The 25,242-nt window shown below is 42.1% G+C and overlaps 1 protein-coding gene across 7 annotated transcripts in view; it reads left to right on the top strand.

Annotated features, from left to right (window-relative positions):
- Positions 1-25,242, top strand: part of KAT6B (lysine acetyltransferase 6B) — a 452,508-nt gene that overhangs the window by 332,958 nt on the left and 94,308 nt on the right. For all 7 annotated transcript variants that reach the window (XM_029609550.1, XM_029609551.1, XM_029609552.1 and 4 more), the window contains 3 exons: positions 607-728; positions 1,474-1,589; positions 24,377-24,518. In XM_029609550.1, coding sequence (XP_029465410.1) covers positions 607-728; positions 1,474-1,589; positions 24,377-24,518 — 380 coding nt within the window. The remainder of the gene's footprint in view (positions 1-606; positions 729-1,473; positions 1,590-24,376; positions 24,519-25,242) is intronic.

Here is a 25,242-nt window from a genome sequence, read left to right as displayed (position 1 = left end):
TGTGAGCCATTTTGAATGTTTTATGAATACAATGAAAATGTTAAAAAAAAAAAAAAAATTTGCTGTACATTGAATTCACATTATTAGAAAGCACAATGGTACCTTTTTATAGGCAAGAGGTTGCAAGTAAAATTTCATATAAAGATAACTTATTTCAGAACTGGATTGCTACAAATGCACAAGATTTATGTGTGGGGCTAAGACTTCAGTTTGTTACAGGATATAATGACAAATGGGATCACTGTTTTGATATATTTTCCTTTGATTCTGTATTGTAATTACAATTTTTACTTTAGTTAACATTTTTTTGGTATCCCAATACATACAATATATAAGCATGTCTTATTAAGCTATCGTCAGTGTATTGCTATTTTGATGCAACTAGTGTTAAGTATGTTTTTGTGTTAAAAGTTAAAGCTTGAACATTGGTTCTGTGACACTGAGAAGAGAATAGTACAAATGTTTAAAACTCTTAAGAACCTAAGAATATTGTTAGTCATAATTATCTTCAAGACTGTTTGGTACCATCTTTCTCTCTCTTAGTGTTAAGGGGACAAGTCATTCCTCACATCTTTGAGTACATTTTTTGCTGGTTTTACATGACAGATACTGAAGTCAAAATAAACATCAAGCAGGAAAGTAAAGATGCGAGTGTGGTTGGAAGTAAGGAATCTGTTACAGAGGACGATCTGGACATTTTTAAACAGGCCCGAGAACTCTCTCTAGAGGTGAGCATCTACAGAGCATTTAGTTATTTCAGTGTGATATTGAGCTGTTAAATTCCAACATATATTTCATGGCCTCGATTAGAAGATGAAGCCCCTGTTTCAGAAGGTTGCAAATTAGAAACCTCTTCCCGTCGTCGTCGTCCCCCCCAGACATTTTTTTGCCCTCCCCTCCATCTTGCTGGACATCATCTTTTCCCCTCCCATCCCCAGTCTTTTCCCTCTCCCTTCTACCCACATGGACATCATCCCTCTTTCTTCATCCCCTTGCCCCCCACCAGATTAGACAGAAAATATAAGATGAGGTGGTTTTCACACAAATAAAATAAATAAAATCCTTGTCTTATATTTGGGCCTGGGGCAGTGCTACTGGGTGGGAAGGGAAACTGTGTGTAATAGGACATCAGTGGTTTTTATGGCTTTATATGATCGAATAATTGACTTAATAACACTGAATGACTAGCTCAATAAGACAATAACTTTCAATGGGGTGCAAGGGTGCACATGTATAAGTGGGCGCCCAGAGACAGCAGTTTTCTAACATAGGTGCACATATGTGCGTACGTTATAAAATAGCCTAAGTGTGCTTATGTGTGCAAGTGTGCGCCCACAGTCACTCAGTCAGGTTTGAGCCACGCAAGTAAGGGGATTTTATAACCGTTTTAGAGTATGAATTCCTACATTTTAAGTATGGCTTTCTTTGTGATATTTATAAGTACCTTTTTTTGCTTTATTTCACATCTGGTAGAAAATAGGATGCAAAATCATTGTTGATCTACATGGTCGGTTCCCTTCCATAATAGAATTTGGAAAGTATGAAATACAGACATGGTATTCATCACCTTACCCACAGGAATATGCCAGGTAAAGATGTATTAGCATTATTGTAAATATTCAGATTGAAACAGAAAGGACTTCTGCTTTTCTTCTGCTTACCGAAATTGTTTCACAGCTTTACATTTTTTAAGGAATGTAAAAATCTTTCAATTGCCTGTTTTTCTAGGCTGTTTTTCTGCTCATTTTATATTAATATTAGTCCGTACAATGCGGTATTGGCCTCCCAATGGCAGAGGAAGGACAGACTGTTTCTTCTTGCAGTTCTCACACCATTCTTACTTGATGATCACTTAGTATGTCTCTAATTTATAAAGACATTAAAGATTGTTGTCCCACAGAGTTTTGTTATATTGCAGGTAGCTTTCTCACTGGCAGGAAGTTTATAGTTATGGGGTTCAGGGGTTTTGTGAATTAAGTTTTTTAGCCATTTTCCTTTCCTATTAACTGTCAGGTGAGGGACAGGTTACTGCTGTTTCCATAGAGCACAGCTGCCCAGATCTTGGTATGACAATAATGGTGGACATTTTTCTCCAACTGTTGCAGTTCCAACTGTGAAATTTCAGTAAAATTCTCAAATGTAAGCAGTGTTTAATTATACCTGCAAATTAATTTGGCCTTCTATGTTATTATGGTAAGGTGCTTCCAGCCAACTAACTAGAGAATCATTAGTTAGAGTAGCTGTAGAGGATGGTAAAACTCATAGATGCTTCCTCGGAGTATTTACATAGAGGAATGAGACTATTCTGAGCAATTAAATCCATATATTTTAAAATGGTAATTGTATTTAAACACTAAGAAGGCTGGAGGGGGATTCAGTAGTTTTGAAAAATAAGCAGTATATTCTCCAAAGGGCAAAGTCCAGAAAAGAGAGACATCATTTCTTGTGAATGTCTTCAAATGGAGCTGAATATTTTAGAAAAGTTCTTTAGTTTTAATGGGAAAAATACACATAAACATATATGGACACAAAAAAAACTCATGTGGACCAAAAAGTAGAATTGAAACCTTGATATTTGATGCTAGTGCTCACAAATTTCACAGTTGCGCTAATTCAGCTTTTTGTCCTCATATGCTGCCATGTTTCCAATATATGAACATGCATTTTTGTGTAAAACTTTAATTCATTGTATTCTTCATATGTACCAGGGATATTCTCTTTACAAATCAAAAGACAGGGAACCCCTTTTAGATGAAGATTATCACTTTGTTTTGAAAATTTACTTTAAAATCCTCCTGTAGTTTTTGTTCTATGTAAAGGCGTCTGCCACTGCGGCGGCTGTCTTTGTTCAAATTGCAAGTTACATGTAAACCGATACGATATGCAAACGGTTGTCGGTATATAAAAATGTTAAAATAAAATAAATAAATAAAATTTCTCTTAAATTACATTATTTATTGTTTAACATTTATATTCCACATATAACAAAATTTGTGCTAAACAGATTCCAAATAATAAATATACAGTATAAAATGAATAAAAACATACAAAAAACATAAAAACAAAACAGGATTACAATGTTATTTAGCCCATCAGCAAAAAGCCTTAAGAAATAAAATAGTCTTAAGCTTCTTTCCGAATCATAGTCAGTAATCATCCAAAGATAATTTGGAAGTGCATGTCACATGACTAGGCCAATGATTGAAAAAGCCCTCATACAAGTGGCTTGCCGATTGGCAGCATTAATAGATAAAACATTAAGCAAATCTTTTCCTGCTGAATTAAGATATGACAAAGATGAATAAAGTATGAGTAGTTTAAAAAGGTAAAATGAACCATCCTGTTTATAAGCTTTAAAGATTAAACAAAATTCTTAATTTAATTGGCAACCAGTGAAGTGTGTTAACATAGGAGTCACATGTTCACGAGTTGGTCAACCCAAAACTAAATATGCTGCTGTATTGTGCAACAATTGCAGTGCATTCAACTTGTAATTGGACAAACCAAGTTATAGAGAATTATGGTAAACTAATGTTATTAAAACTAAAGACTGAGCTACTGAATAGAAGTCATCCTGAGATATAATGCATTTCAAATGATGTAACATACGGAGTTTCTAAAAAAAAAAACCAAAACCCAAACAGTTTTTAAAACTGCTTTTGTGTCATAAAAGTCAAATAGGTAAACCCAAGTCACTGAGTTGAGAATATTATAGGTACATCTAGAATAGTTAACCCTTGACACTCAACTGGAGGAGGGTTGATGACTTATCCAAACTTAACCTATTTCTTAGGTTAAGAAACGACTGATTGTCATGAAACCATGTACTAACTTTATTCAAGAAAATAGAAATGGTAGACATCACCTCCCCTATATTATCACAAACAGGAAATCATGTTTGCATTAACACTAGCAGTTGCCACTTAATCCTTTGTCCGTCATTCCCTTGATTTTACCTTGCCTGTACCCTAACCACCCTGTTCGTTTTACGCTACAATTGTAACCACACATACTCTGTCTTTGGTATAAAATGGCCGCAGCTTTTATTTTAAACACAACACAATTTTTCTGGATCCCCGAGCCGGTAGTATCCTGCTGCCCGCCGCATGAACCAAGCAAGGCAGCCTGACTCAGTGGGCCCCCCCGCCTTGTTCCCGAGCAAGGGGGCCATTGCCTTTACGTCTCCCATTGCTGACGGCTATCCCACCATCCTGTGATGTCACCAGCATCACTTGCAGTCCTGCCCAACCAGCCTGAGTACCCACCAAGACGCGAGGTAGGGAGGACCCTTGCCTCATGTCCCCCCACTAATATATAAGCTGCGGCCTTTCTACCTTACTGTCTTCTACCTCGATGGCATCCTGTAGGGTATTAATGAATATGTCATATCCAATATCTGACAAGTGTATTCCGTCTGGGCTGAACAAGCCTGGGGACATATCGTCAGCCCACTGATGTCTTATCTGCTGTCCCCCCATTTTTTGTATCCATATCCCGATTTGGCGATTTACTTTCTTTCTCCCACGACCCCATAATTTTGATTCTTTCCATTTTGGTCTAGGTATGATATCTGACCAGCATACCCCGGCATTCAGGTATAACTCCATTATCTAGGCCAGGTCGCTTTTTACCAAGCGCTTACATGTCCATGAACACAAGTCATTGCCCCCCAGAAGTAATATTATCACATCTGGAGCAGCCCTTGTATGCCTTAGGCGCCGTAGAAAGGGCAATAACTGTTCCCATTGCATGCCCGGCTTTCCCATCCATGCGACGAGCCAACCTTTTGGTGCCAAACCCAAATGCTGTCCATAAGGCCTCCGATGTTCCCTCTTAGCCGCCCATCATATGTATGCGTGACCAATGATCCATGCTATATATTGGGCATCTGTAAGATAAAATTAGCAGTTCTTGTTAGCCGTGTTCACACTATCTAATCGTACTTCTGTATTGACTGCCTTAGATCGCCAACGCCCAATTTTCTTTATTGTGGCTGTTTCAAGTCCAGCCTGGGCCGCACTTGTGGCCGCTCCAATTTGGAATGAGTGCGTGGTAAATTTCTTTGTGTGCCACTTCATTTCTGTTACCAATGCTTTGAGTACTGCAGCGAATTGGAATTTGGTTAATGGAGTTCCGTCCGCGTGTATCAGCAGGTGTAGGCCCCCCACTGGTCGCACAACCAGATACTCTCTCAAGTTATGTATGGGACAAGTGTCACACCCTGGTACTCCCTTAAGTGACACCATAGTCCCTCTTAAGAACATAAGAAATTGCCATGCTGGGTCAGACCTAGGGTCCATCAAGCCCAGCATCCTGTTTCCAACAGAGGCCAAACCAGGCCACAAGAACCTGGCCATTACCCAAACACTAAGAAGATCCCATGCTACTGATGCAATTAATAGCAGTGGCTATTCCCTAAGGGCCAGATTTTCAAAGGGGTACACACGTAAGATACGCGCGTACCCCTGAAAACCTGGCCCAAACACCCCTTGTGCGTGCCGAGCCTATGTTGCATAGGCTTCCGTCGCGCATAAAGCTCCGGGACGCGCGAAAGTCCCGTGGCTTTCCTGGGGGGGCGTTTCGGGGGGCATGTCGCAATCCGCACATCATTGGGGGGCGTGACGCGTTCAGCGCGTCATCCAGGGGCGGCGCTGCAGGCGTGGTTTCGGCCCAGAGGTGTTACGGGGGCGTGGCCACGGCCTCAGGACCAGCCCCCGGACCGGAACATTGAGCGCGGCAGCCGGCCCGGTGCGTGAAAAGTTTCACCTGCTTTGAGCAGGCGTAACGTTCGTGATAGAGGTGGGGGGGGGGGGGTTAGAAAGGGCCGGGGGGTGGGTTAGGTAGGGGAAGTTGGGGGGAGGGCGAAGGGAACGGAGGCAGGCTGCGCGGCTCAGTGCGCGCAGGTTGCCGATTTTTGGTAGCCTTGCGCATGCCGACCCCGGATTTTAATGGATACACGCGGCTACGAGCGTATCTATTGAAATCCCGCATACTCTTGTTCGCGCCTGGTGCGCGAACAAAAGTACACGTGTGCGCAGATTTATAAAATCTGCTCCCATAGTCAACTTGATTAATAGCAGTTAATGGACTTCTCCTCCATGAACTTATCCAAACCTTTTTTGAACCTAGCTACACTAACTGCACTAACCACATCCTCTGGCAACAAATTCTAGAGCTTTATTGTGCGTTGAGTGAAAAGGAATTTTCTCTGATTAGTCTTAAATATGCTACTTGCTAACTTCATGGAATGCCCCCTAGTCCTTCTATTATTCGAAGGTGTAAATAACCGATTCACATCTACTCTTTCAAGACCTCTCATGATCTTAAAGACCTCTATCATATCCCCCCTCAGCCGTCTCTTCTCCAAGCTGAACAGCCCTAACCTCTTCAGCCTTTCCTTATAGGAGAGCTGTTCCATCCCCTTTATCATTTTGATTGCCCTTCTCTGTACCTTCTCCATCGCAACTATATCTTTTTTGAGATGCGGCGACCAGAATCGTACACAGTATTCAAGGCGCGGTCTCACCATTGAGCGATTATAGAGACATTATGACATTTTCCGTTTTATTAACCATTCCCTTCCTAATAATTCCTAACATTGTTTGCTTTTTTGATTGCTGCAGTACACTGAGCCGACTATTTTAAAGTATTATCCACTATGATGCCTAGATCTTTTTCCTGGGTGGTAGCTCCTAATATGGAACCTAACATTATGTAACTACAGCAAGGGTTATTTTTCCCTATATGTAACACCTTGCACTTATCCATGTTAAATTTCATCTGCCGTTTGGATGCCCAATCTTCCACTCTTGCAAGTTCCTCCTGTAATGTATCACAATCCACTTGTGATTTAACTGCTCTGAATAATTTTGAATCATCTGCAAATTTGATAATCTCACTTGTCTATTCCTTTCCAGATCATTTATATATATATTGAAAAGCACCGGTCCAAGTACAGATCCCTGAGGCACTCCACTTTTTATCCTTTTCCACTGAGAAAATTGACCATTTAATCCTACTCTCTGTTTCCTGTCTTTTAACCAGTTTGTAATCCACAAAAGGACATCGCCTCCTATCGCATGACTTTTTAGTTTTCTTAGAAGCCTCTCTTCCTTCTTGGTCTGTCTTGAATTTTTGTATTGTAATTGTTAGTTTCTCTGGCATACACGCCACATTCTTTCTAAGCAGCCCACTATTTCCTTTGTCATCCTTATTGTCCACCACCAATTCGCTTACTCTGAAAGCACCGAAGAATTCCAATGAGAATGCTAGTCGAAAGAGTCCGATTTCAAATTCCGATGAGCAAATTGTTAATAACTGTACCCATAATGTCCTCAGCAATACTGTGTGTGATAGGATGTCTGCTATCCCTGGTGGGACCTACTCTTCTCACCCATCCAGTCATCATCTTTTTGATGATGAATGCTTTAGTGGGGTCACCCCAAACGTGGGCCTTAGCGAAAAATGCCAGTCCCGCTAGGCATTTAATACTGTGTTTCTTGATACTCCGACCTCCTTTGCTGAATCTATGTATTTGACGATCAGCTCCTCACTTATTGGGCTTTGATGCCACCCATTGTCTCCCAGGAACTTGGGCACTACTTCGTATCTCTGGCAGTAAGAGGTCCAAGTAGATGGGGCGACTGATCTGTGTACTAATTTCCATGTGGTTACAGACCAACTTTCCATAGGTGCGCTGGCATTGGTGTTCCCGCTTCATCCGCTGTTGGTACCAGCTTATGAAACAAATGCCATTTAGCACGAGATAATACATCCGCATCGCAATTCAATATTCTCGGCATGTGCTTTGCCCGCAGTGTAGTGTTATTTCTTAATGCCTCTAACACTATTTCCCTTAGCAAATTGACAACCCTCGAGCACTTGGCCGATTTGAGCATTTATTACCTGCATGACTGCTTGGTTGTCACACCGAAATGTTATGTGTTTATTTCTTATCCTATCACTCCACAGTACCAGTGTCACCCATATTGGGAAGAGCTCTAAAAATGTTACGTTCTTGGTGAGCCCTTGCGAGATACATTCTTCTGGCCAGCTTTCCGCACACAATGAATCTTGACAAATTGCTCCGAAACCCCAATCTTCTGATGCATCGGTGTGGATATTCAAATCATCATTGGACAGCGGTGGCCCCTGAATTACCGATACTCCATTAAAGTTGTTGCGGAATGAGTTCCATATCTTGAAATCAGCCCGGATATCTTTTGAGACACGTAGCAAATGATGTGGTCGTTGTACCCCCACTGTTGCCGCCGCCGCTAATCTCCTCATGAATGCGAAGTTCAATGATCCCAGAATGGATTGGGCAACCTGCAGAGTTATTTTCTTAGCTGCGGAAGCTGTTGTATAATTTTGCGGAGATTGTCGACTTTCTCTTCTGGCAGTCTCGCTTTCATTTTGTTGGAATCTATCTTGATGGCTAGGAAGGAAATAATGGTTGCCAGACCTTCTGTTTTACTGATTGTCAGTGGAACTCCAAATTCCCCGGTTTTCTTTTGGAATTCCTCTAAGTGTCTATAGCATGAGTTTGACTCGCTGGGCCCAACGAATATAAAATCATCCAAGTAATGAATAATGTTGTCCAATGCTGTCCTTTGAACTGTTACCCAATGCAAGAATGAGACTGAACATCCCATGGGCATGTATTTGTCGAAGAAGTATTGATCTTTGAATTTGAAACCCAGTAACGAGAAACCTTTTGGGTGTACCGGAAGTAACCGGAAGGCAGATTCGATGTCCGCTTTCGCCATTAGGGTCCCTTTTCCACAGGAACATACCAGTGCTACCACTGAGTCGAAAGATGCATATTACACTGTGTATTCCTCTTGTGGGAGTTGGTCGTTTACCGACCGACCAGGTGGATATGATAAATTCGTATCAGCCGGTATTTGCCTTTTTCTTTTTTTGTAATGACTGCCAATGGCGAAAGGAACATGTACTGAAACGGTTGTTTGCTGAACGGACCAGCTATTCTGCCCAGTGTGATTTCCGTCTTTGCTTGCACTATATCCTTGTGTTGGGTTGCTGATGGTGCGTTACTGGTTATTTCCTCAATGTGGCCTTGGAAAGGTATTTTGAAACCTTCGCGAAATCCTTGGGCTATCCTATGTGCCTTTTGCTGATTTAGGTAAATGTCCAGCCATGGTTGAGTTGTTTCCAATTTAATAGGTGACAGTGCTTTTTCAAAATGTCCATTTTCAAGTTGCTTTTGGCTTATTCCCCATCAACTGCTTGTTTGGGCATTTTGTCAATGAGTGTGGTGCTGCACATGCTGTGCACACATGCTTAAATTTGCAGTCAGGGAAAGTAAATGCTGTCTTGTTATACTGCCAGCATGTGTTATCTTGTACGTGTGCCTGCCTTACAGCATGCCTAGCTGGCGATGTCTCCATATGGTCCTTGCCCGTATTCCTTGTTCTGTGGATTTCCTGGTCATCTGATTTATCCATAGACTAATATCCTGGGTTCCCCATGTCATGAACTGATTCTCCTCCATTTTGTCCCGGACTTTCTCGTCTTAGTTGAGCCATGCCCAACCCTCGTGTTCCTGATATGCTTGTAAGATGTTGACAGCATAGCTCAACATGGGTCCGTATTGCGATGGGTCCCGGTGTCCGACCACGCTCGTCGTGTACAGGAAAGCCTTTATCCAGTTCACTATGGTTTTCGGAATTTTCATCTCCTTGTGAAGGGTTGCTGATCCGGCTCTCCGGTTCTTCCTTCTTTCCGATCTGCGCCGTCCATGCAGAATGGTAAAGATGCCTATACTTTTTTTTTATTCTCTTCCTCAGTGTCCTTGGCACACCCTCCCCATAGCTCGGACAATGTGGTCAGGGGTGCACGTCGCCGATTCCCCACTTCTTTTCATTTCTGCATTACTGCTCTCCTGCCATACCGTCTCGGCTCTACTCAGTCTCCTGCCACGAGTTGGTCCCCTGCCGTGTTGGCTTCTTCCTCTACTTCCTGAAGCTCTTGTTCTTTTTTCGTCACGCTTCTTTTCTTGCCGTGCAGTTTTCTTGGGCTGCTCTTTTTTGCTTCTCTTGTTCCCTCCTCATGCTGCTCGTCCCACTCGCGTTTTTCTTCCTGATATTTCCGTCTCCGTACTCGCTGAAGTGACACACCTGCGACTGTAGAAAACTGTAAATACATTAGTAATCTCTTCATTTGTTATTAGCAGTAATCCTAAAGTGACTTGCCCAAGGTTACAAGGAGCGACAGCAGGACTTGGTCTCCTGGTTCTTAGCCCACTGCTCAAACCACTAGGCTAATTACTGTTGGGCGGCATCAGCTGTTCCCTTCCTGCCCTGTTTAACAAGGGGCCTCCTTGTGTTTTGGGTTTGTTTTTTTTTTTTGCGCGGTTCTCCCCAACCCCTTGTGCCCTCTGCCTAATGTTCAAGCCCTTAGCCCCATCTCCATTAGTACCCAAGTTATTTCCTTTTATTTAGTATGTGTATATATATATATATATATATATATATATATATTTTTTTTTTTTTTTTTTTAATTTATTACCCGAAGCAAACCCTGATGGCCGTCTCTGCCCTCTTCTATACTAGGAGTGGGGGGGTTTTGAGACAACACATAAGTATACTATCCCCCGAATAAGGGCTTGTACTCTGTTCGTACCTTTGCCCCAGGGTACCAGGAGCAGCAGTGGTATATGAACCCTGGTTTCCTGGCAAGTAGTTGGCTGCTCTAGTTCCTGGGCTAACTCCGTACAGCAAGAACTTGCTTCACCCACCCCCCCCCCTCGTCAGGCAGACCAAGGCCTCCCACCACCCCGTCGATCCCCACCCAGGCAGTGTGGAAACCGCATGGCCGAGAATCATCATCAACATACATTTCCTATTCTGCCCCAGGCCCGTGGGGGGTGGGGCAATGCAGAATTGAAAAACAAACAATAACTTTTTTTTTTTTATACTTGCTGTTTTTGTTGACTGATTGCCTGCGTCTGATGGCACGTGTTCTGCTCCATCGGATTGCTAGATGCACCCAGGTAAGGATGTTCTCGGGCCGACCTCACTCCACTGATGGGCACGTGGTCTGCTGCAAAACTGCTCACTCGCTCAAGTTGCCCCCTCACGTGCAGCTGGTGGAAATCCCTTTGCATGCAGGTAACTGCTGCTTTTTCCCCCCACAAGGACCGGGGACCACTAAAGCACTGCCCGCTCTCTACTAGCTAGGGCCTCTCCCCTGCGTGTAGTGGGGGAGTTCGCTGCACCGGCTGGTCTACCGGGCCTCCTATCAAGCCGATAACCAGCCGCCGCTCCGATATCCCCTGCTCCTGCGGCTCGGTTAGACCGCCGCTTCGCGTTTTTAATTTTTAATATAACCGCGACCGACCTCGCCTTTCCATCTATTCCGCTGCTTCCTGCCTCCAAACTGTGATCGACAGCGTCTCGCTTATCCCACTTTGCTCCTTTGCGTGGTTTTCCTTGTCGGTCGAGCTATCCAAAAGGATCGCTTTGAGCATGCTGCGGCCCTTTAAGGGGCCGCATGCATCATCCACCGGCGTGGCCGGTGCGCCCTTACGACGTCCTAGCCCTAGGGCAGGGCTAGGACGTCGCTTCGTCTCCTGCTTCCTGGTTCCGGCAAAAAGATAGGACGGGGGGGGAGGGTACCCTGGCTTACCCCGCTCCACCTTTTTGCTTTTCTCCCCCCTCCCTCTGGCCTCTGTCACCAGGCACCCTGCGGTTAAGGATCGGCTCCGGCCATGCGGCACTGGGCTCACCTATGTCATCTTGCATATATCTTGACTACCAGTCCCAATTCTTCCATCATAATCCTAGTGGTTGACTATATATATATTAAACAAAGTTGGGGATAAGACAGATCCCTGAGGGACTCCCATTGCAATATTTCCCCAATCTGACACCCTGCCAACAGCTGACCTGTACCTTATGATCTGACATAGTGGAACCATTGTCAAACCAGTCCCCCAGTGCCTAATCCCAGCTAAATGATTGAGCAAAATGGACTGACTGATGGTGTCAAATGCAGATGACAAGTCTAATAATATTAATATCTTTGCACCACCCCTATCCATTTCATGTAGACAAAAATCATTCAAAGACCATAATAATGTCTCAGTACTTTGCCCTGTTCTGAACCCACACTGATGGCTGCTAAGAAATTTATGATCCCCCTAAAAATTCATCAAGCTGCTGCAAAACTAACTTCTCTAAATCTTTTCCAATAGAAGATAAGTTGGAAACTGGTCTGTAGCTGGTAAAATTGTCAAGAAGTAACTTACCCTTCTTTAAAACTGGCAAAACAATTGCTTTCTTAAATATGTATGGAACCACCTCTTCCTCCAAGGAAAGGTTAACAAATTCGGATATAATATCCCCAAACAAATCTATTAAGAAGCAGAAATTCCAAAATGGACAGTCATCCAGAGAGACTCAATAGATTTCATCTTCAACATGATATTTTTTGTCTACCTTATGCCTAGATTCATCATTTAGCTATAAAATTGCTAAAAATAGCGCCCGCAATTTAAAAAAAAAAAGAAAAAAAAAAGGGCGTGATTAGGGTAATTTTCCTGATACCACATCGCATAGCTATTTTAGCGCAACATGTTAAATTTATCACACCTCGCAATATGCACATCACACACTGAGAAGGCACCCAGACAGGCCTTTTATTGCATTTTGGGCTGCTGGCTAGAGAGAGAGAGAGACTCTTTATAAAGTGCTCATATAAGTAAACTATTTATACCACTGTAAGAGGGACAAACTAGTAACTCGGGGTGAGGTTTTGGTGGTGGGCTAGGTTTTGGCAAGCAATTTTAAATGCAGAATCAGAGGTATGAACAGCACAGTAGACAGCAGTGAAGATTTTATGTGATTTGATAAGATTTGTACATTGTACTCTTGACCCAGCAGCTATGAAGGTAGGTCGAGAGTACAATGTATAAATCTCATCTTTGTGTACCTTTCATCACTCCAAATCACATAAAATCTTCACTGCTGTCTACTTTGCTGGTCATACCTCTGACTATGCATGTAAAACTGTCCCCCAAAACCTGTCCCACCACCAAAACCTCACCCTGAGTTCAGAATGGTCCTTCTTACAGTGGTATAAAAAGTTGACTTGTATGCCTCCCCAAAGGCTCTCTTTCTCTCCTCCTTTCTCCCCTCCTCTCTCTCTCCCTCTTTTGTCTCCCTCTCTCCCTTTTCCCTCTCTCTTCTCTCTCTTTTCCCTCTCTCTGCCTAAAACGGGATTTGCGATAAATCCCGTTTCGGGCATAACGCCAGGAAAAAAGATGTAGTTATTCCGGCGTTAAATCCGGTGATAGCGTGCATTATGGTATCGCATGCAATGTTATACTGTTCCCATTTCCATTTACTCCACCCAAACTCCTTGCCCTTGAATACATTTTTCAAATTTGCATACACATTTCGCAATGCGATATTTATCGCATGCCTTATGGCGTTATCGCGTGCATTAGGGCCCTAACGCGATTTGATGAATGACTCCCTTAGAGACATATTGAAACACACTCCAAGTAACTAGGCTGACTTGATGATAGAAACTACGGTTCTGACCCCCATTTTATCAAACTCTATCCAAACTTGCTACCTTGTTCTTGCGAAAACTAAAAAAACCTTGACAATCAAATTTTTCCAACTCTTTACCAACCTTAGGCAAATGTAAAGACCAATCTACTACAGCAAATAATTCTAATGGGTGATTCAAAGTTCCTTGAATTTTTGTTTGAAAGTATACCCTTCATATAGTCATAAAAGCAGATCAATAAATAGTTCTAGCCTGGACAAACATCTCTTCAGTTTGATCTGATTGAGCTTTGTACCAATGTCTTTCAGTCAACCTTAACATTTTTATAACTGGTCAGTTATGGAAGACAGGCTAACACTGAAGGTGATCTAGGAACCAAATTTTTCTTCTTAAGAATCAGTGCTTAAACGCCCATTTCCATAACCGATTGGAATAACCTGTACATCTATATCTGTCATAGGAAAAAGCCCTGAAGAAACACTGAGGCTAAAGCCACAAGCTACTGAAATTATTAATAGCTAAAATAATAAACATCCCATAAAAATAATAATCAGAATAAAAATAAGGCAAAGAGCCAGGTAGAACGGTACATTGCCAGCAGCCCACCACCATTGGGCCTAGCATTTTAAAGGATCCCAAAGTCCCTCAATGACATCATCTCCAGCGGGCAGAGCTGGCAGGTCCTATTGTGGGCTAAAGTCCCTCAGGAAGGATGGAAGCCAACAAACAAAACTGTTCACCTTGTAAAGTAAGAGCTCCTCTCGGCTCAGGACAGCTGTTGCCAGTCATCTAAATGCCATTGGGGCTAGCAGTTTAACTAAATTTGACTATTAAAACACAGAGTTTGCTAAATTTTGAAATTTATGTAGAAGTTAATTTTCAGAGAGACTTCAGGCTAGATTCAGCAAACTATCGCATGCGATAGGAAGCGGGGCGTGTTTTATAATAATAGCCTATTTATTGCAATGTTCCTACCTGCAACCATGAGCGAGAGAGAGAGACAGACTAGCTATAAGGCCCTTCTAGTAGTTAGCTATTTATATCTCTGTAGGATGCCCACCTAGTAACTCGAATTGAGGTTTAGGTAGTAGGCCCTAACCCCTACATGTCAAAGTGGCCCCTAATCCCTACACTACTACCTGAACCTCTCCTCGAATTACTAGGTGGGCCTCCTATAGTAGCATAAATAGCTGCTTACTATGGTGCCACCCCCAAAGGCTCTCTCTTTCTCTTGCTCTCTCGCTCTCTCCCCTCCCCTCCCCTTCCCTCTCACATCTTAGGGCCCTCCTCCAATCCTTCCCCCCCCCCCCCATCTCAGGGCCCTTCCCCAGCCTAAAAATGCCTAAAACACAATTTGCATTATGGGCATATTGCACTGCTTAATGCCAGTGAAAAAGGTATAGTTATTTTCCACATTAAAACTATGCGATATGGCTTCACAAAGTGCGAAGCCAGCCCACTTTTCCAAAAATCCCGCCCCCAACTTCTCCCCTTTTAAAAAATTAGCATTGCACCATGCATTATGGTGCTTTTCGTATGTGTTAAGGCATTTTTCGTATGCGAAAACGCTTTAACGCATGCAATAAGGCCATAACGCAAGTTGGAAACTAACCCCCTTAGCTGGCTGAGTGGCTAACTTTAGCTACTCAAATTTTGGTTGAGCCTCAGGATGGGGTTAGGTTGGGTGTGGGTGAGGGGGAGGGGGCAGGGGAAGTTAGCTAGCACTGATTTTCTAACTGCATCTCCATTTGTTACACCCAGGCAGGATTGACCTTAGATGGACATGTGAAAGGTCCACCATGTTAGGACCATCTACTTACCCTGAGGAGATTTGCAAGGCTGCAACATTGAGTTCAGCCCACATATTCATACACATTGCCTAGATACAGGCTCCCATCAGAATAATAGATTTGGATTGCCCATCCTCCATAGCCTTTTAGAGCGGTAGAGCCCAGTTTCTTTCCTTCTGTGGCTCATTTTATCATTTTAGGGGTTCTTCCCTGTTTAGAAAAAAATAAATAAAATGCAAATCTTTTTTCTCAACAAAATATTTCAACCTCAGAGGTGGTAGTCAAATCCCCTGAGAGAGAAAATTTTGGCCATGGTTCAGTGGTGACACTTGGAGGGCAATATTAACCCCCCCCCCACCCCCCAAATATAAATAAAACTCCCTGAAACAGCTGACTTAAACAGATGAAGTTAGCCAGATAAATTATCCTGGAAATTCAGTGGGATTAATGTCCCACTGAAGATCCCTGAATAAAGTATCTGGTTACCTTTAGCCAGATAACTTTAAACCTAACCGGCTATCTTTGAATATCTTCAGTTAGGTTTAAAATTATCTGGTAAGTGTACCTGGATAACGTGATGCTTAATCAGCTGTTTTCAAAGGCATATAACTGGTTAAGTGGCTATAAAGTAAAAGAATAAATGGTGGAGTATGGGCCTTGGTGGCCTGATTCCTCAACCCCTATCCAATCTGTGGAAAAAGGGGCCCTGTAGGACCAAGCCCCCCACCCCTGCAGTCCCTTCCTAGTAAACTTTAACACTTACAAAACTCTAGGTCTGGTCACCAGTCTCACCTGCCCTCTCCCTGATTGATGAAAATTACCTTTGAATGCCTTTTTCTTTCCCTCATCCCCCTTCCACTTCCCAGTACTTCTAAAAATCTCTTCCAGCCTTCTGAATAGCGATATGCTATGACCTCTTCTGGCAGATTCGAGTGGTGATGCCAATGACCAGACCTAGAGATGTGAAAGAGTTAAAGTTTACTAGGAGGGGATGGGGGAAGGGCTTTGGAGCTCAGCCCAGGTTGGCCTGTTTTTAATATGCTGGGTGGGGGTTGGGGAATCAGGCTGCCAGGTCCCCACAGCCCATGGTGTGTTTTTGTTTATCCTATAGCCACTTAAGCAACTATATTCCTTTGAATGTAGCTGGTTAAGCCTCAAGTTATCCAACTACATGCAGATGGATAACTTTAGGACTGCTCTGAGGTAGTTTGAAAGTTATGAGGCTAACTTAGCTGGATACAGCTGAAAATCAGTTAAGTTAGCCAGACAACTTTCCTCCAACCCAGAATGCCATTTTATCTGGCTTAATTTTGTTGGGTAATAATTTTTCCAGCTGAAATTTAGCCAGATATATTCCCCAAATATTCAAAAGCTGGCATTTAGCCTCTAAAGTTATTTGGCTAAACGCCTTTGAACATTGGCCCCCTGGTGTCCATATTTAGAGTCCTCATATACTGGGTTCCAGAAGTAGCTGCTGGTTATGGCCCCTGGATGAGCACGGTAGTTGCAGACGAAGGCTCATACTGCCCATGCCAAATAAAAGCTGGTTCCATGTGAGCTGGAAGCTTAAAGAAACAGGAAAAAACTGGCAGGCCAGAACCTGTGAATAAGTTCTTGCCAATTGGCAGCTCTTATTTTCTTTTCTTTCTTGAAGGCAACCCATAGCTAAGGAACCCCACTTGTATGGCATGCTGAGCCTTCTTGTCTTTAGAGGTGTTTTCTAGAGACAGCCTTTCTCCTTCCCTTGAGAATTGCTCTCTCCCTTAAGCCCGGATTTTTAAAAGGGCGGTGCGCATAAATTTTGGGGGTTACGTACGTGGCCTGGCCTTGCGCGCACCGCGCATATTTTACAAAGGGTCCGGCTATGCGCGTAACACACATTATGCACCGAAGTGCTGGTCCTGCTGAACGGGGCGTCCTGGGGGGCGTGGTCTGGGAGGGGCGGGGGTGGGCCAGGATAGCACCATTAGACGCTGCCCCGGGGAAGCACGCACCAGCAGCTGGGCCAGCACGCAGAGTCTATTTCTGCTCTGGAGGAGCAGTAAGTAAGGAACAAAAAAACCGTGAGTAGCTAGGAAAGGGTTAGGGGTCGGGGAGGAGAGGAGAGGGGAAAGGGTAGGAAGGTTAGGTAGGTGTATAGGGAAGTTTCCTCCCAGTCCGCTGCTTAATTGGAGCGGACTAGGAGGGAAATGGGGAAGCCCTACTTGCGTCGCCACGCATTGCTTTTTAAAATTCCCCCCCCCCCCCCCTTGCGCACGGAGGAGCCCACCCGCCCATACATGAGCATGGACATTTAAATCAGACACGTATGTACGTTCGGGAAACATTTTATAACATGCGCATGCTATAAAATCGGCGCACGCGTGCTCCTTTTAAAATCTACCTTTTTTATTTCTTGGCTAAATAGGACTATTACCTCAAAATAAGTTGTGAAAAATCACAAAAAATAAAGGGGCAAATACATCACCAAATTCATAATCTGGTTGATTGTGTTTCAGCATGTAAACTTTTTTTCAGGGATCCAAAAAACATTTGCTGGACTTGAGTACTATAACGTTTATTTTTCTTTTATCTGAAGAAAAATATGTTTTGAAAAGGACTCAAGTTAATGGAATTTTTGAGTCGAATGATCACTGTGTGTTAGCAGTTGATTTATGTTTGTTTAATTAATTTGATGCCTTTTTACACTATGCCATACAATAATAAATTTAAACGGTGCAATTAAACAGTATATAGTGTATAAAACCTTGAATTAAAATTAATGTAAAAAGATCATCAGGATGCTGTACAGGGGAAGAAAACACCAATTAACTTACTAGAAATGCATTAAAAAATAACATAATCAAATAAAAATAAATGTGGATGACTAATTGTTCAATTAAAAAATAAACTAAAGGAAACAAATGTGCTTTCAACCTTTTTTTTTTTTTTTTTTATTGTAGAGCAGATTGCACAAAAAGCGGTAAAGCATTTTCTGCCTTGAGAGCTACATATAAAAAAGTACTAGCAGCTAAAGAAGCTTGCTTAGATGTACAAAATCAAAGGACATTAAGACAACATAGAAAGCTGGTTGGAACATAACTATGAGCCACAGATCAAGGATAGAAGAATGCAGAAAAATGGAAAGCTTTGTAAAGCAAAGAAATGTAAAATGAAAAGGGATAGGAAGCCAATGAAGCTGATGAATCAAAGGACTAGAAAGAGAGAATAAAGAGGTCAATTTAGTAATAAGGAGAGCTTTAATTTTTATAACGAGAAGAGAGAGAGTAGAAATGAGGTAAGAGTGAATTAGAGAGCATTACAGAAATCCAGTCTAGAAATATTTTACAGATTTGAAAAATCTGTTTAGTGGATGATACAGTGAGATAAAGATGACTGCCCTGAAATTGTGAATGAAAAGGAACGTATTGTTTAAATTTCAGTGGTGCATTAAAGTTTTGCTTTATTAGAGAAACAAAAATAAAGATCAACAAAAAAGTTGTAGGTGATAACCTTTTGACTGAACTAACTCGGGTAAATTTTTAAAGGTGCATACTCGCGCGCGTCCGTGTGGCGCGGTTCCTGGCACACGCACATGGACACGCCGTTTTTATAACGTTTGTGATGCCGCGGGCATGCAAAGGGGTTTTTTAATAATAATAATAAAAAAAAAAACACCCCGAAATGTGATCGGGCCATCCCAAGTTCTCTCCCAGTCCAAACCAATTAAGGAGCGGACTGGGAAGGAACTTCCCTATCTCCCCTACCTATTCTTCCTACTTTTCCCCTCTCCTCTCTGACCCCTAAACCCCTCCCTAACTAAACTAAATTTTTTTTTTTGTTTTTGACCTTACCCGCTCCACAGAGCAGGAGTGGGTTCCGCACGTCGGCTTCACCGGGACAGCGCGAAATGGCACTGTCCTGGCCAGCCCCCGCCCCCAGCCTGCCCCTTTCTAAAGGCCCGGGAGATATGTGCGTGGCCAGGCTGCTCTGAAAATGCGCTCGGCACGCCTGCGGCCTGGCCACGCACGTTATCTCCCGGGATTTGCATGTGCGGCCTTTTAAAATTCCCCCGTTAACGTGTTCTAATATCTTTCTTTGGTATTTCTCATGGCATTCATAACCTTGTCAGATGAATCTGATCAGTTTCTTTGATTGGGTGATCAGATTATTGGATCAAGGGAGAATGCTAGATGTAGTGTTCTTCGATTTGAGTAAGAGCTTTGACAGTCACACACCTGTGACTTATGGATAAACTGAATGCACTTGCTATGGACTCTAAAATATCTGACTGAGTGAGGTCATTTACTAAACCATGATATTTTACTGCAGGAGGGGCAACATTTATTTTATTTTATTTATTTTAAGAGTCTTCTATACAGATATTCATAGGGACATCATATCGGTTTACAGCAAAACAACAGCATGGAAAATTACAATAAACAGGGAGAGGGGAGGGGGTACATTAAACCAAGAAAGCAGAGAAAGAAGCGGGAACAATCACAATGGTCAACTAGGATCATGCAAGGCAGAGCATGAACAAAAGCAGTAAACATAGTAGTCAAGAAAATCATAATAAATAATGAAGATAATATTAATGATAATAATATTAAAGCTATGAATAGGATAGGGGAATACCTGGTGTGACAGGCGGGGGCAATTAGACGGTAGTTATTAAGTATTTTGGGGGGGATGTTCCTGCAATATTTTGCGGGGGGATGTTCCTGCAATATTTTGCGATTAGACGGTAGTTATTAAGTATGTCAGGGGGGATGTTCCTGCAATATTTTGCCCCTTCCCAGGAAAATATCATGGCAGTTTCTCTGTGATATTTTTTCTCACAGAAAAAAAATCACAAAAAAAATATTGAGGGCAAAGGCTGAAAATTGTGTCCCTTTCACCTGGGGCTAACATCTTCTGAAAGGGTCACGCGACCCGGAAACCCTCCTTCCCATTGTGCAAGCCCCCCCCCCCCCCCGGGTCTGAGTAGACTTCTGTCCAACCCCCTGCCACCTGTAGAAGTGACCCAATAGTGCAAAAAGTAAAAAAAAAAAGAATGTTATAGCGATGCCCCATTCCCTTCCCTTTGTTCAAAAAGGCTCCCACCAACAGAATACTTCTCTACCTCCCACCTCCTAGTATCTGCACCTCCAGCCCCTGGCCCCCCCCCCCCCCCCCCCCCAACACGCACATAAAAGCATTCCCTGTAGTCGAGTGGCTCCCGCAGACCCCTCTCTTACCTAAGAAAAATGTCCCTGTTAATCTAGCAGCAGCAGCCCAGAGTGCCTCCCAGTGCTATTTTCCAAACTGGCATCGACCAGTCTTTGGTGCTATCACATGATGGGGCAAAGGCTGGCTGACATCACTTTGAAAAATGGTATTGGCTGGTCTAGGGCCTCGGGGGTGCTCCAGGCCACCACTAGACTACCAGGGACACTTTCCTTTGGTTAAGAGGTTTCCAGGCGGCAAGAGATGCCATAAGGCTACCAGGAAATGCTTTTGTGTGAGAGGAGGGGGCTGGGGGGCAAATTCAATCTCTAATTGGAGTGTAAAGTTCATCTTGGAATATGTGACTGCATAGCTTTAGGAATGCTTAAAGATGAGCAGTGTCCAATTTATGTTGAGTTCTTTGTTTCAGGCAAGCCAGAGTAAACAGTATCTGGGATCTTGTCAAACCAGGTTTATAATATTGTTTTTCTGTAATGTCTGCCTTTTCCAGTCTGAAAGAAAATCCAGTCCTTGCTACTCATCCATGTTAGTTTAGCTCAGGTAAAATATCTGTTGGCCTAACCTAAAATTGTGGCCTTTATTGTGCCTACAGTATACCACAAGGATTGGCCCTTGGACCAAGTTTTTTGATCATTTTCATAAGCGATATGGCAGAAGGACTGTATGGAAAGGTTTGTTGTTTCTGTGAATGATACCAAAATCTGGAACAGGATAGTTACAGAGGAAGGTATAGAAACCATTAGGAGGAATCTAGCGAAGCTTGAAGAATGGTCTAAGTCTGGCAGTTAAGACTTTAAAAATGTAATCAGGCTCATGCATTTGGACTGCACAATTCTAAGAGAGCGGTAAAGTATAGAGGGTGAAATTCTTCTAAGAGCGTGCAGCATCTGGGGGTGATCACATATGATGATCGTATGGTAGCTAAAGTGATGGCAAAACCAGAAAGATGCTTGGATCCATAGGGAGAGGAATGCCCAGCAGAAGCAAGGAGGTGATATTGCCCCTATATAAGTCCTTGATGAGACCTGAGTTGGAGTGCTTTGTACAATTCTGGAGACTGCACCTTCAAATGTTTATAAATCATATGGAGTCAGTCTAGAGGTGGCTTCTAAAATGGTAATGGGCTTCATTTTAAAGCATAGGGGAGAGACTTAAAGATCTAACATGTATACCTTGGGATCCTGTCAGGTACTTGTGACTTGGACTGGCCACTGTTGGAATCAGGGCACTGGGCTTGAATGACCTTTGGTCTGACCAGAATGACTATTCTTATGTTCTTAGATTATAGGAGAGATATGATAGAGACATTTAAATAACTCCAGTGTATTAATGCACAAGAGATGGGCCTCTTTCAATGGAAAGGAGGCTCTGGAACAAGGGGAGGGGGGGGGGGCATAAGAAATATTTTTATACATAGGGGGCAGTGGTGAGGAGGTAGTGACCAAAACAGTACACAACTTCAAGAAAGCATGGGGATAAGTACATAGGATTTATGAGGATGTGGTAGAGATGTTAGAGTTGGTCAACTGGATAGGCCATATGGTATTTTTCTGCTGTCACATTTCTCTTGTTTTGCACTGACCTGATGAATGTAATATAACTCTGAAAAGCCAGTCACAAGAGTACTGTGTTAGTCCAGTCAAACGTTTTCACCTGCAGTTTGGCTGTTGATTTGTAATTCTATGGATCTAAGTGTACTAACACAGCAACCACACTACTGTATTCTAGAAAAGCTGAATCAATAAAATGGGAGAGGTTATAGATGCCATATGGAATAGCAAAGAAGGGTGTTAAAAAAAAAAAAAAAAAAGTCCACTGATACTAGATAGATGAGGTGTTGCATCATAAAGGCTTGCAAAGCATTCACAGTTGTAAGAATACATTCTGCTTGAACTGTATGTACTGAATGTCAGATGTATGAAATACAGAAGCTTCAATAGCTGACATACATAGAGCTGCAGCTTTTACAAAACATTTCAGAGTAGCTTTGCATTCAGCAAAAGCTGCTTTTGGAAGGAATACTGACCACAACCATGGAACCTCCTCACCAAGATGCTGCTTTCTAAGGGGGTCATTTACCAGACGGATCGCACGCAATAAGGGACGTTTCGCACGGGAAAAGTCCCTTATCGCGTGCGGTACCAATATGGGGGCGGAGTCGGCCCTGGAAGAGGAGGAGTCGGGGCGTCACCGGGGCCGACTCCGTGAAGACGCCGCGGACGATGAAAAGGTAAGGGCCTTTTCGCGTCCTATTTCGCGCCCAATAGCTACACCTTCTATGGTGGCGCTATTGGGTGCAAAACCGGCAGCGATCGCTGCCGGCTACCGCAGGACTGCCCCCCGTTTCGGCCCCCCCGCCCCTCATTACCTAAAGTATCGCAGGCCTGCGATACTTTAGAAAATGAGGCCCTAAGTCTCTATGATGTAGACTAGTGAGAAAATAACAGAATAAAATACAACTTTGCTTTGTCTGTTCCTTTTCTCTTAGTTCCATGCTACACACTATTCTGAATTGTTCCTTCCAATAATTCCAGTTAATTTATCAATAATATACATTATGTATATAACTTGAATAATGGTTTTTGTCTTTAAAATAATTTTAATTTCTGAATCTTAAATGAGGTAATTAAACATCTTAAGTTAAACAGATATTCAGGAAAAGCAAGCAAGAATATTCTTAGGCGGCTTCAGAATTTATTAATTATGCAAGCTCAGAGCTAAGCATCAAGACAGAAAATGAGTGAGTACTGCAAGGAAAAATATTTATTTTATGTATATATGCTAGTTGGTGGCTTTTCCCTATCGTGCATACTAATGTAGGGCTAATAGCAAAGGGGTTTGACCAGGTAAGACCAAAATTCCCCTAGTGTCTCTTATGTTTTACATATATGTTTATATAAAATCATTTTAAGAGCTTGTTTTTCCAGTCTGAGATGTAGTATAACATGAGATGGCCTTACTACTACTGGCAGGGGCAGAATATGTACACTGGCATGCAAGTGCTTCATTTTGCCATACGTTTTTGTAGTGTCTTCCACTGATAAACACGTTGTATTGCCCTGAATCTCTTCTCTTGCCTTCCTATCTCTGCAGTCAGTAAATTTCTAGGGAAAAGGGTAATATAAATGTAAAATTAAAATTATTTTTTTTTGTGAATTGCTAATTTTATTGCCTCTCTATGGCTCAATAAGCTCAGCATACTGTATCCTAGAGGTCTGTATCTTGGAAGATAATTATATCTGTCTCTTTATGTTCTGTGTCTGTTTGGAAGCTGATGTACTATTTCTGCCCTCTTAACCTCAGCCTATCTTAATGTGCTTACAAATAAGAGGTTCTAAAACTATGTATTATAATCTAGTCAAATAATGGATATTCATTGGGAAGGGCATATGGGCCAATGGTCAGAGCCCAGAATACTTGGGGAAACAAATTCAGAACTCCTCTGTACTGGTGCTTTGTGAGCTTAGATGAAACACAATTGTATCCTTTCAATCCATTTATGCAACTGTAATTGGCCAATAAAAATGACATTACCTGTACTTCCCTTAGAAATTTACATGCAGTACAGGCAATAGAAATGTTCTCCCATCCTATCCATCCTAGAGGTTACTATGCATTTCCAAAGTATTGAGAAGATTTTAGGCTTCGTTAAGATTTAGTTGGAAAAAGGTGCTAGATAAATACAATAATTATTATACTGTTTTATATTTTTATCTGTGTTAAAAATTAGTCTTTTACAGTTCAATTAAGTTCCATAAAAATGTGTTGCATTCATATTGATTTACTGAATTTTAAATCATTTTCAGTGGTACCTACTTTTTATTTTTAATGTTTAACAGATTATTAAAGCTTTACCTGTGCGAATTCTGTCTTAAATATATGAAAAGCAAAAACATTTTACAAAGACATTTAAAGAAGTGTGGCTGGTTTCATCCACCAGCCAATGAAATCTACAGAAAGAATGACCTTTCAGTATTTGAGGTGAGTGTGTCAAAACTAAGTTAAAGGCAAACAATCCTTTGATTTCATTTATAATTGCTGATCAAGAACATGTAGAAATAATGTTTAGTGGTGAAATTTAGATTCTTCTTCTTTAGGATATTCTCCATTGCACTTTTTGCAGCTTGTGACCCAAGATTCAGGTAGCATCTGTGTTTCATAAAATATATTCATAGGGTCAATTTTCAAAGAGTTAAGGTGCCTAATTTAGGGAATTAGGAGCATAAATCGACTCCTTTGAAAATTGATTAGGGATGTGAATCCCTAAATTTAGGCACCTGTTTGCACTAGGTACCTAAATGTAGGTGCCTAAAACGTGGGCAGATGTGTTAGGGTGGAACTAGAAAGGTTCAAAAGAGCTAGCCCTCCTAGTTCTAGTTTTCAGCTCTGGACACCTATATAGGGTTATATTTATTAAAATGCAACCTGAGTTAACATATTGTTTATCTACATGGCTCATTAAGCTCAATGGGGCCTATTTACTAACCATGCAAGTTAAGGCTTTTTAGTAAATATGCTCTTTGGGTGTTTAAATCTAGGTGAATTATTTGAAGTCTTAAATTGAGGTACCTAGAGGTCAATTTTCAAAGGGCTTTGGCACTTAACTTTGAGATTTAAACAATTTAACTTTTCCTCTTTGAAAACTGACTAGAGCAAGGTCCCTAAGTTAGGCCTTTATTTTCACTGGGTGCCTAAATTTAAAATA

This window comes from Rhinatrema bivittatum, chromosome 7 (assembly GCF_901001135.1).
Source record: "Rhinatrema bivittatum chromosome 7, aRhiBiv1.1, whole genome shotgun sequence".
In the NCBI taxonomy this organism is placed as follows: domain Eukaryota; kingdom Metazoa; phylum Chordata; class Amphibia; order Gymnophiona; family Rhinatrematidae; genus Rhinatrema; species Rhinatrema bivittatum.
This window is presented reverse-complemented; position numbering and strand designations above follow the sequence as displayed.